General features: G+C 45.7%; 1 protein-coding gene across 3 annotated transcripts in view; it reads right to left on the bottom strand.

Moving 5' to 3' along the window:
• Window positions 1-12,853, bottom strand: part of alpha-Spec (alpha spectrin) — a 185,931-nt gene that overhangs the window by 57,080 nt on the left and 115,998 nt on the right. For 2 of the 3 annotated variants that reach the window (XM_050195776.2, XM_050195775.3), the window contains exons 24-28: window positions 10,019-10,210; window positions 9,325-9,561; window positions 8,330-8,511; window positions 2,899-2,998; window positions 1,960-2,001 (exon numbers count right to left, since the gene is read on the bottom strand). In XM_050195776.2, the coding sequence (XP_050051733.1) occupies window positions 1,960-2,001; window positions 2,899-2,998; window positions 8,330-8,511; window positions 9,325-9,561; window positions 10,019-10,210 (753 nt within the window). The remainder of the gene's footprint in view (window positions 1-1,959; window positions 2,002-2,898; window positions 2,999-8,329; window positions 8,512-9,324; window positions 9,562-10,018; window positions 10,211-12,853) is intronic. The other variant, XM_050195777.3, reaches the window with a different exon arrangement.

Raw genomic sequence — 12,853 nt, 5'->3', positions numbered from 1 at the left:
AAAGCACAACTTATGCAATATCCAGACATAAAAGTTAATGTCACAAGGAAAGCATGTTACAAAATACACCTTCTGAAGGATTCCTGTGCTTCAAATGTTCGACACCAACAATACGAAAAGGTTTGCAGGGTGAGCACCATTTTTCCAAAGAGGACGCCACATAAAAAGACATTTAAAACAAAAAAAATGAGAATATAGCCTTTCTATTTCAAGGCAGCAGGTACACTTGTACTGCAACATATGGAAGCATTATGCCAATGGTACGTCGAGAACTATGTTATATTTATGATGTGAAAAACCATATCTAACATACAAAGCTGAAGAATTGCCATGGCTATAAAAAAAAAAAAAGTTTAAAAAGATACTTATGAAGCCAGACTGTGACCTTGTGCAGCTTGTTAATTTACACACAATGTTGTAAAGAAATAAAAAGTTAAAAACATTTAGGATGTTTGTGAAGAACAAACAAAAATGCACAATTAAAGTCCTTCAAAAGGTGCATTTAGAGGCAAGCACCCAGAGGTCTCATGGTGGTTTTGACAGCATAAAATGCAGTGCAAAATGGCACAACTCCAGTCATGCTGTGCAGACTCGAAGGGCTGTGAACACTGCCAGCAGTGCAGATGTGGTACAAAGCCAGACAACAAACATGCCACTCTGGTTAAAATGTTAACCAACAATAAAAGCAGCAGCAGAAACGGAAACATTAACAGATAATGTCTTGCACCTACGAAGTATGTTACAGAAGTATACAATTGAAAACAGTGCTGCAAAAAATGTCGCAGTGTTCTTACCTCAGAAGCTACAAACAAAAAGTTCATGCAAATCTGATGCATAGAACACCTAGCTTGGTAGCATTGTTCCTGAGCATGGCACGTTAATACAAAACACAAACATCCCTTTCGAGAGTAACCCCCGTATTCACAAACGGGCCTTAACTCTTAGCTCAAACTTCTATGTAGGACAGCACTGTACCAGGACTAAAATAGACATTGCATAAAAACGACATTCCCAGGCAATTCTAATTATGAAGTTACTTGAGAAACATCCCTCCACTACAGTGCCTTCCAGTAGCTTCAGACAGTGCATGGTCACTAAATTTAGCAATTGCTACAGCACATTACTGAAGCACAGTGGCAACTTCAGTTGAAAAACAGCTCTGCTGTCTACATTCTGAAAAATGGAGCATCAAGTTGGCACAACATTTAAGAATATGAGGGTGAGGTATCTGAAGCACTTGCTCTATTAAATTGGCTACTCAAGCATTCAGCCAATACTACTAGCAGCTCACAGCTTTTGTAACAAAATGGGGTGCACCGAAGCAAAAAAGACAAAAATATGACCTACACAAATGTTACAGCACATTGTACTAGATTAGCTCTATTTTGCAGATGGTGGGAATCATCCAATAAAAGAATGACTCATTAGCTTTTCTTCCACACAGCAATGCCTTGCACTATAAATTAGTGCTAAGAAAAACAAGGCTAGGAAATGTAACATGACCATGCTTTTTCCAAAGCAAGATCAACAGTACACAAAAATCTCCACAGAAAGGTATCACTTCTGCAGCTGATGACGTGGTGCTCAGCAGATTTCCAGTTGGGCCGGCCAGTTTTCATGCAGCACATGACCGCAAGTTCAGCGCAGCAGAGAACACAACTTGAGCCAAGAGTAGTAAGTAAAGCACACGACGGCCGCACACACAGTAATAACGGAAAGCTGACACATACACACACACACACTAGGAATAAACAAAGAAAGGAACTCTGGGGAACAAAAGCCATAGCGGAGAGACAAATTTAGCACAGCCTTTTATAGGAAAAGCAGTGGGACAGCCCATCCTGCAGAGAGCACGACATTGAACTTAAGTACAAGAGGGTAAGTAAGCACATCGAAAAGGCACTCCTTGTAAAAAATTTCACCCTCTGCGGAGAATGCTGAAGAGAGCAGTGGATGTACCTGAGGTATGCCATACCGGGCGTCTATTTCAGAGCGGTAGGTCTGTCATGAGAGAGAAAATGAAGTGACGAATACGAAAAAAAAAAAAAAGAGAAAGGAATGTGACAAAAAAGAAAGAACAGTAAGGCTACAGGAACGTAGCTGTGGGACATGAACCAACAAAAGCACTGAACATCTCCCAAGTCCTGCAAACAAGACCAATCAACAAACAAAGCAGCACAGTTTTACATAGAAATGCGACACTGATAACAGAAAACTAATTAATCATAGATTAGTACTACAAATTTTAAAAATTCACGTAATCTACATACAAATGAAAATAGCTCTTTATGACCATTGCACACCTCTTTTGTGTCGCAACCAGAACTTGAAGAATCGGCCAAGTATTGCTGAATCATAAGCAAAGAAGAAAGGTCACACTATTTCCCAAAAGATTCTAAGCGACAGCACCTGTGGTCAGAGCAGATGCTTTCAATCAGAATCTTCTGGCTATGTCTATGAAACCCCAGTTATTAAATAAGTATGCTTGCAGGCAGTTGGCAGGTAACCTAAATAGCCGAAGGGGCATTCAGCGCAACAGTATTTTGTACAAGCAAGGAAGTATCAATATTAAGATGACTATTCCTTACAGGCTTTTGCAGGAGTTCGAAAGACCTTTCCATGACTTTTTCTCGGCAGTTACACAAAAATTGTGCAGAAATCTTACTGACATGAGTGCTATAAATGCTACCTCACTGAGGAGGAAAGGAAAAAAAAGCTGAACTCCACCACACATGCATGCTGAAGAACAGCTCACCTTGATACAACATAACAATCCACGAAAGGAATAAGTACTGAATGAAATCAAGGCAATTAACGAACCTACAGGTTCCTTAGATGGCATGTCTCAGCAAAAAATTTCTACAGCACTCTCTTGGAGGTGGTAAATACAAAACTCACCAGATGTCGTTCCAAGAGCGCTTCAGCACCAGTCACATCATTTGCCAACTCATCAGAGGACACTAAAGCCATCATGCTGTTGATCCATGATGTCAGGTCTCTGCAAATGTAAAGCCCAAACATATAAGCTATAACTGCTTTTGTGAAGAGGCACATCATCATCATCTGAGTTAAAGTCACAGTTTGACAATGACAGAACTTGCTCAATTGTTTCGTCATTGTTCAGTTTGGCACACGACGACACTGCACTGCTGATGTCTGCAAAGTCTTCAAATGTAACGGTGGCAGGAATCGGCACACCGTAGCCTAGCAGGTCATCAATGATGTCCGCATTTGAGCTCATTGTGGTAGGTGGTAGTTCAGGCTCTTCAGTTGCGTAGTCGGATTGTGAGAGTACTTGGTGCCGTTGGAAGTGCACTGCCAATAACTTCACGAGAAAAACTTCTTGGAGCCAGCAGAGCGCTGTCTGGAATGCATACTAAACAAACAATCACAGAATGGCGGAATGCTGTCGGGAAGGCAGATTCAATAAACAAGAGTGGGCCACGTGCGGTGGTGCCAGAATGGATGACTGCGATGTTGATGCGACCTCACATTTCAGGCAAAGCCCCCAAGATTGGCATTTGCAGTTAAATCTCTGAGGTGCAGTGCTGTGAACAACGCCCCCCCAAGGCCTTAGGGATTACCATGTAGCATCTAATCTCCGAGGCCATACTTGACGTCTTGTCAAGGTTGCCAGAGGAGATAATGGAGGTAGAGTTGGCGTATGCTACAGCCACGGACAGAGCCCGGATACCTGAATGTAGAGCTGGCGGCTGTCTGAAATATGGGCAGTCTTTATACAGTAAGCCTATGGGGCCACTGGCAGTGTCGCGAAGCTGTCAGAATTACCGAGCATGTCCGAATTATCGGTGTCCGATTTATTCGTCGGCGGCTGCACTTGCATGTACCCAATTGACTGCCATATGTCAAGAATGTGCAGCTTCATAACTTAATCATCTTAGTACCACAATGACCGAACGTAAAGCACATGACATATTCACTTGAATACTGCGAGCGTCAAGTAGAAACGTGCGCGACCAATGCGGAGCATCTCAACTATTCTCGTCGTTTTATCATGATGCCGGTATTGTGCAGTCCACTTCTAATGATACCCCATATAACTATATATTGGTTATAATGATGAGTCGACTTCAGGGCATCAACTTATGCATTAGGGCTATGAGAAAAAACAAACATATACTGTAACGATATGTTATTCACTGCATATCGGATATAACAATAGAAATTTAGCCTTTTGGGCAGCGTTTTCCATGTAGAACAATCGTGAAATTTGTGTTGCTAAGTTCCCCTTAACTGAGACGGGGTGAAAAGTTTGCCTACGCGACTTCGTATCTGCCGCCATTACCGTGCAGCGCTTCTCGCCAGAGTGCCGATTGCGAAAGCCAGAGAGCATCGCAAGTTGGCGCAGCGTGCCACAAGATGGCGCCAGCTACTTTGCGTCCGCGTCGTTGGTAAGCGTCCAGAGCCATGGTCCAGAGAGAAAAAAAAGGAAGGAAAAGTTAGAAGCGAACTGCGCCTGCCCTCCTTTTCTACAATCTCCCTCTCTTCCTCAGCGAGAGTGGAAATGCACCACGGAAGCAGCAGTAGGTGCGCCAACAAAGGGCATAGCTGTGTCGCTTGAGACGAAGCTGCAAAGTTTGCAAGACTCAAAGTACGAGCTTGTGCAGTCGATGATATTGACAATTCTGAAAACCGTGAGACGTCGGCTACGAGGCCACTATTCCTGCATGTCCCGGCACCCACAGTACAGTAAACCCTCGTTAACTCGAAGTTGTAAAATCCGGGAAAAATTTCGAGATAAGCAGAGTTTAGAGTTAAGCAAAATGCCGAAAATTTCAGTGACCGGGTCACTTAAAGAGCCAGTGATAACCAGCACTGCTAACAAACGCTCCACAGCACGAGGGGAGCTTTTGCAATAAACGCAGAATTCCCAGGAAAAACTGAATTTTATTGTTTTTGAAAGAACTTGGTGATGCTTGCCTGCTTGGCGTTGGCATTCGGCGCGAGAAAAGCGTCCTCGAGCTGCTGAACGCACCGCATGAGCCGTTGCTCGCCGCCGCTGCATTCAACTTTGTTGCGGAGCAAACGTAGCAAGTTCCTTGTTTCTGCAGTTGTCGGCACTTCTCTAGGTGGTTCTTCGTCAGCGTGATCGCCGTCGTTCACTGCCATTTGAACAATGTCGGCGTCGGACAACATTCCGGTAACGGGCACGTCAGACTCGTAGAGCGCGTACTCTTCAAATCCGATTTCGCCGTCTTCGGCATCGCTGGCGCAGCCGGCAGCTTTGCGGACTTCGTCGCAAAGTTCATCGCAATTACTGAACTCGTCAGTGTCTGGCTCGAGCGATTTCTCGGCGCGCGAAAATCCTGCGTGCGCGAAGCAATTGGCAATCGTCAATGGACGTACTTGTCGCCAGGCTTCGGCGATCAGGTGGACTGCACCCAGCAAATCTATTTCGTACTTCTTACCACTGTCGTATGAGCACAAAATGCGGTGCAGGAGACTCTTCCGATAGAACTTGCGAGCAACATCAATGACTCCTTGGTCCATCGGCTGGAGCACGGACGTCATATTAGCAGGCAGGAACTCCAGCGTGACTACCTCCAAGTTGTTGATTTTTCCGTGGCCGGGGCAGTTGTCCACAACGAACAACACTTTCCGGCCGTCCCTTGCCATTTTGCGGTCAAGAGCACGCACATACTCTTCAAAGAGCGCTGCAGTCATCCAGGCCGTTTTATTGGCGCGGTAAGTCGCATCTCTCGGGAGCCGTGCATTTCGGAAGCACCTTGGATTGAGCGACTTACCGATAACAAGCAGCGGCAGTTTTTCATCGCCGGTGGAGTTGGCTCCGAAAAGTATCGTCACTTGGTCTTTGCGCTGCTTAGCGCCTGAGCACGCTTCTCCCTTCGGCATGTATGTGCGGCTAGGCAGCATCTTATAGAACAGTGCTGCTTCGTCGAGGTTGAAAATGTCCTTGTCCGCATAAGCCTTTTGCAGCTCAGCGAGGCGGTGGTTGCGCCAGGTGTCTGCAGCCCCTTCATCAACAGTACCGCTTTCGCCGTGGATAGGCTTCGAGGCCACGTTATTTCTTTTTTTAAATCGTTCAAACCAGCCATTACTGCAACTGAAGTCTGTGTGGCCCATCTGCAACGCCAGAGCGTCTGCCTTCTCCATCATCATTTGGGTTGTCACGGGAAGGTTGGCTGCCCTGACATTCCGGAGCCACAGCATGAGTGCTGCTTCGACGTCTGGGAATTTCGAGGCCCGAATCCGCTTCCGCTCGCTGGAAAAACTTCGCTCGAAGCCATCGAAGACCTTCTGCCGATTTTTTAAAACTGTCGAAAGCGTCGACAAGGGGATGCCGAATTCTTTGGCGATGCTTGTTTTCGATCTTCCCGCCTTCTCCACTTCCTTGATTAACGCGAGTTTTTTCTCCAGCGTCAGAGACTTACACTGCTTGGGGCGGGACATCGTCGTCGTCCGTTGACCACACACCACACTCACAACAAAAAAAAATTGCAGTCAACGCGTCGTGCGCACAGCGCGACGAAACAAAGAACAGAATCGCACACGCACAATAACGTCCGCACGTGCAAAATGCGGTGGCGCGACTACCCGATAAAACCCATGAGCCCCCGCGCGCAAGCGGCACACACCACGTGACTGCTTCCAAGGTTACTTGACGTGGTTGACGGAAAACGGCTGCATCCGCGGGAATTTTGTATTCGCCCTTCGATCGTGACCGCGTTCGGCACTTTAATAGGAACCAAGCGCTCGCTCGGAGCCTGTATCACCTTTTGGTAACGGCCTTTGCCTTCAGCCGTCCCGCTCGAAATTTCGAGATATCCGTATTACGCCTGAAAAATGCTTCGAGATAAACGGGTGCGAATACATAACACCTATGGGTGGGGAAGGCGCGGCGTGGAAAACTTTCGACTTAACCGATATTTCGACATATGCGAGTTCGTGTTAACGAGGGTTTACTGTATATTGTGTTGGATTGGCTGTGGTTGTGTTGTGCGATGTGTTACGCTGCCTGTCGTCTTGAGGAGTACATGGAGTGCGTGGTGACTTATTCTACTGTGCAGGAAATGCCGGCAGGCATCTTGAGAATCAGAATGATTAGAGATTTGCCAGCTCTGAAGCCCTCTGCCGCTACTAGAGCAACAGGCAGCTCCTCAGCTTGTCATGGTGCTTTGGCTTATTGAGCCGCTTGAGATTTCACGATGGTTTGCGTTGATGACCATGGTCACTCTGCATCCTCGTTTAGGATCTTGGGTGGCTGTGTTTACATCCAAAAATGACTTAGTGTACGTAATCTGCACGTGCTGCCCGCCTGCCTTCGTGCAAGTTCGGGCCCACATTCTTCGGTATCAGCTTCACTCTGAGCTGCCTGCAGATTTCATCCCGTATGTTAGCTGTTGCTGCCACTGTCTTAATTTGTTCGGTATAGCCAAGGCGTTTGAGAAGTGCTCGGCCTATTGGCGTTTGCAGGAGTCTTTCTTCTTGTGCCTGGAGCTGAGTTTTCAGGGGGGGGGGCTGATGCTGCCATGGAGTTGAGCGCCATCTGGTGGGGCTGCAAGGAACCGAGCGCCGCTTTGCGATTGGTAGAAACGTGCCGCACCGCACTACGATTGGTAGAAAATGTTTGCTCATGGTCAACACCTGAACAGCGCTGCTGCCGCCGAATTTTCTGTGCCACAGGGTATTGCTTTAAAATTAACCTAAAGTATACAATACAATTCACTTGCGAAGTACCTGCAAGTACCTGTACAGCCTGCCAAGTACAAGTCCATTCTGACTTTGCATTTAGGCCTCGTAGGCAGACGCACGTCGTACTGCACCAGTTGTAGCTATTAGAGCAATTGACAAAATTTCATTAATTAGCCTGCAATTACTATGTTAAAGGCCCATACTTATACAGCAGTCGGAGCCTGCCTTCTTTTTATCTCATTCCATTCCTCAGGATTCTTGTGGTATAGTAACTGTACTTTAAGACATGAAAACAAAGTTTAACGAAATTCACTTAGGGAGGGCAAGCTAGCTTATTTTTCTTGTTTCCTTTTCGCCAGGTCTGCCGATGAGCTGCTTGAATGTCTTCGCTAAAAGAGGATAAGTTATATATGAACAAGAAAATTTTATACCAAAATAGCTGAAAGGGGGCTAAATTAGTAATATCCTATGAAATGAAACAACAAGATTCATACTCATTTTGTTTGCACAGAAACGCTGCAAAAAACTCAAGTTTTCAGTCAAAAGTCAGAGCAAGCAAGAACTGATGGACACAAGCTAGCAGTGCCATAAAACTTTATGGATAAAGCATAATGCAGAAGAGTCCAGGGTATGTCAGAATGACGAGCTACTGTACCTGTAGTCTGCAAGAAACCGTTGGAGGTCGTAGGAGTCGAGCAGCTTCTCCTTGCGTGCCTTGGCCTTGGCAGTCAGCCTGGTCCACTCCTGAATGATCTCCTGCTTCTTGGTAATCATGGCTTCCGTAGACTCTGGATGCGTGTTCACCAAGCGTGCTGCTGTGTCATCCAATTGGTGAATCTACAAGAAACAGAAGAAAGCAGTACAGCTGTAATTTCCGAGAGCTACACACCCATGGGTTCTTACATCCCCAATCAATTCCCCAAATTCACAATTTTACAACAGAAGTATAGAACTGTTGCTATGTGGAAAAGATGGCTCCAAGCTTTAAGATTTTGTTCCTGCACTTCCTGGTGGTGCCATCAAACCTGTCGCTTTACTGCCCACAAATGTCACTAGTTTTCTGCGATATGAATTTTTAACCAGACACCACCGGCTGTAAGGCACTCCTTTGCAAGCTAGCATATGGAGACACCATGATTTTGAGTGTTGAGCGATTGAAAAGCAAAAACGGGCAACAATACTGCTGTGACATAGGGCTCCGATCCATTTGCATTTCTGCAGGGGGTTGTGGAGGCTAAGCACATGCGGGTGTGAGGATAAGTGTTCAGTGAGACTATTAAAAAAAAAAAAAAAATACGGGATAAACAGCCTGTGTGAGAGCATGTTTCTAAGGGCTGCAACTCTTACAGATTCTCACCTGCTGACTGCATGTGGTCTAAGCTTGTTTATGGTCATTTACAATGAATGCAGTTTCATTTTATTAAGTGAGATCACTAAAATGACATCTAACAGCCAACATACACAAAAAACTTGTTGCATTGCAAGGAAAACAGTAGTCTTGTCCTCTTGTGTAGACAGCAATGAAAGCTGTACAAGACTAACAAAAAAACAACATTTTATGCTTTCATTAACAGCCCTGAACAAGACTAGCGAATTGTTAGAGCTGCACTGCACGAACTTGTGTGGAAACGGGAAGGCTCAGTAACTCACTCTGTCTCCCAGAGCAGTCAAGTCGCGCTCGAGGCCCTCATGCTTGCGCTGCAGGGTCTGGACACTGCGAAGATCATTGCCACAGTCGTCTGCAAGCAAGGCCTCATCCTTTTCTTGGATCCAGTCCTTTGTCTCATCCACATCACGGTGAAAGCGCTGTACTTCATGGGCAGAGCCAAGTTGCTGAGCACGCTCCTGTGTCACCTCCTGCAGGTGCTGCCACTTCTGGTTCAGGTCCTGAAATGACAAGCTTGCCATTAGCACAAGCTCTCATATTACCAAAAGGCTCTCGAAGCACTAAGAGCCTGCCTCTCCACCTTAGACAGCAGCTGGTCAAAGTGCTGTGGCTCAAAATTCATAACTGAAGAAAGTAAGGTTCAGCTCATGATGACCTCTTGCAGCCAAGGCAGGCATTCAGCCAGAAGGCTACATCTACGCCAACCTCAAACAGAGATAGCAAAGTTAGCATTGGGATATGTAACAGGAGACTTCAGTGCTAGTAAGGCTACCTTTGCAGTATGCTGTTATTTTTGCACTTTTGTGTGTTCATCTACCATTATCTAAACACAACTGAAATTTCATAGGACATGGAGCAATGCAACAGAGAGAAAAGATGACAAATACCTTTTTGTTCTTCTTGAACAGCCACAATACAACACAATAATTGTGATACCCATCTCTGAAAGAGGATTACCTCGATTTGTGTCTGAATCTTCACAGCAGCTTCTGTCTGGCCCAGGGTCATAAGCTTATTGGCAATGTTGTTCATCTCTCCCAACCGCACCTCGTTGCCTTTGAGGTCAGACATGAAGTCGTCAAACTTCTTCTGCAGAACCTCTACCTGTTCAAGATCTTCACCAACTTCTTGAACTTGGGCAACTTGCTCCTGCATTCAAACAATGACCATTTTCATCAAGACAAGAAAACTTCCGAAACACAGTGGAAGTTACAATCCTTAGGTTCAAACAGAATTTTCAGATCTGGTTTATCAGTCTGGAGTAGACAACATACAGTCTACGCTCGTTACAACGTACCCGCGTACAAGAGACTTTGGGATATAACCGACCATATTTCAACCTTAGTTTGCTCTACCTATTTTATTTTACCTATTTACCTACCTATTTTATCACCTATTTTTATTTTGCAACAAAGTTTGATTTCAATAGACCGTGCTACAACGAACTATCGGCTACAGTGGACAAAATTATCAACAATTTTTGTAAAAATCAGGCGTATAAAACGGACTTTGCCGTGTCGACATATGCTGAACTGACTTGCAAGGGTCAGCCGACGATCGCGGCTCAATATCGCGCATGCGCGAGGGAGGGAGGGAGGGAGGTGGGGCGGAAGCGCGTAGTCTTCTTTTGTGCTCAAGGCACGGGAAGAGGCGGGGGAGAAGAGAGGCAGGGGTTCTACTCCGGCGGCTGCTGCTTACGGCACAGCCGCGTGGGCGCCATACCTTAAAAGCGATCTGCGATGTAGAAAAAGTGTGCCCAGTGCCGATTGCTTCGTATGCGCTGTGCTTTCGACATTTAGCTTGCGTTGAAGCAAAAGACAGCACAAAGGTCAATTCGCTCACTGTTGCTACTGCGCTTCCTCACTCAAACATTTTGACAACTTTCCGCGGTCATCGAGTGAGATGTTTTCATCATGTTTACCTGTGCGTGTGTGACACCGTGGTTGTTAAATTAGTTAGTAGGTGAATGTTTGCAACTTTCTACGGCTGATAAAACTACTATCCTTACTTTGCGTTGCTGTCTGCTGATTTGCTATCGCAATTGATGCTTCGTCTCAAGAGTGAAACCGACTTTTTTCTTTTTTTTTTAAATTTGGATGTTCGTCCCTCACTCTTTGCAATAATGTTGTTACACATTGCGACTAAAGTTTTGGAAGTGAGGAGTTTCGGATGTTACGGACTTTGGATAAAACGGACTTGTTTTGTTGGATTATCAAGGTTCGTTGTAACAGAGTCAACTGTGTGTGTGTGTGTGTGTGTGTACAGACAGACAGACAGACAGACAGACAGACAGACAGACAGACAGACAGACAGACAGACAACTGTCTCTTCAGGGCAAGTTATTGGAGTAAACGGTTCGGTACCACGCTTTGCCAAATGTCACAAAAACAACACTTCACACTTTTTGAATTGGGACAAGAAGAGCACAAGAATAGAGCAACAAGTATACTAACCTATAATGAGCAAACAACAAAGTTTAAGACAGCATTCTGAAATGTCACATTCAGACTTCTCTCCAGGCCTAATTTGCTATGCTACAGAACCATTCGTATTGGAAGTCAGAACTCTAGTGCCTATGCCAGTCGAGGTGGTTCCCATCAAAGGCCAATCTCTAACATTTTCACATTTCGCTCTTGGAAGTCTGTCAACTACAGAATAATTAAAGCTAGAAAAACATGTGTTTATACCAGTACAGTCAACTTCCATTATTTCGACCTTTATGGGACAGACGCAAGTGATTTAATTAACCCCTTCAGTCACGGCGTACACGTTTGTGGACGCCACTTTTGCCATTACTGTGCAGTGGTTGCAAGGAATTGACAACGAACATTAAGTTTTGAGTAAATTGAAAATTCTGCTTTCCTAAAGTACACTCATTTCACTACTGAGCGAATTTTATTGCTTCAGACGACCGCTTTGGTGAAGGCACTAGTGTGTTTGAGGGGACATTTGAAATGGGGCGTTTTGGTAGCAAGTGCGAAACTTTTTCCCTCGTTGAAATGCTTCCACCCGATAATTAAAGGGACACTAAAGGTTACTATTAAGTCAACGTGGACTGTTGAAATACCATCACAGAAACCTCGAAACGCTTGTTTCGTGCCAAGGAGAGACTTATTTTAAGAGAAAATGCGTTCTGAAGCGTCCGCGTACCTCTAGCGCAGTTCAAATCGCCCGCCCTCCGATCGAGGAGTACTGACATCATGGTCTCATAGTGACGTTGCGCCATCGGTGAGTAGAACGGCGTCCGCAGACGGCGCTACGGCTTTTCTGCGCAAAACGCAAATGCGCGGCCAGAAACAGAGCCAAGACAGAGCCGACAGCAGAGCAAAAAATTGCCCAGGGGGCGCTGCGAGAAAGGTGCTAAAAAGCGCCCTCTGTCCTAAAATGGGTGGTACCAAGCTCGGTCGTCTGCTTTGGAAAGCACGTTTACAATATGGACCCGCCACTTTCGGTTGTGCTGTAGCACGGCCTGCTGCGTACATCGGGCGCCGAAGATTTTTTCAGGGGTGGCACGCTGCGTAAAGGCAAGAAATTATGCAGTGCCGAATACGTGTACGCCGTTCAAGAATTAGGCGGCGAAGTTTTAGCACGGTGTCAATTGAAAGTGAAGCGAGTCGCGTACAAAGTGGAACTACAGGTAAGGTTTGCACGCTAGCTGCTAGATTCAGGCGCGCAAACGCGACGAAATGCGTGCTATAAATGAATCCACAACAGCGATAAGCAGACATCATGTGTACGGAACTGCTCGAGCACACGAGGTACGCGCCGCGATGTACGAACTGCTCGAGCGCA

The sequence above is a fragment of the Dermacentor andersoni genome, chromosome 1 (genome assembly GCF_023375885.2).
Source record: "Dermacentor andersoni chromosome 1, qqDerAnde1_hic_scaffold, whole genome shotgun sequence".
Lineage (NCBI taxonomy): Eukaryota > Metazoa > Arthropoda > Arachnida > Ixodida > Ixodidae > Dermacentor > Dermacentor andersoni.
Note: the sequence above shows the minus strand (reverse complement) of the source record. Positions and strands in the feature narration are given on the sequence as shown.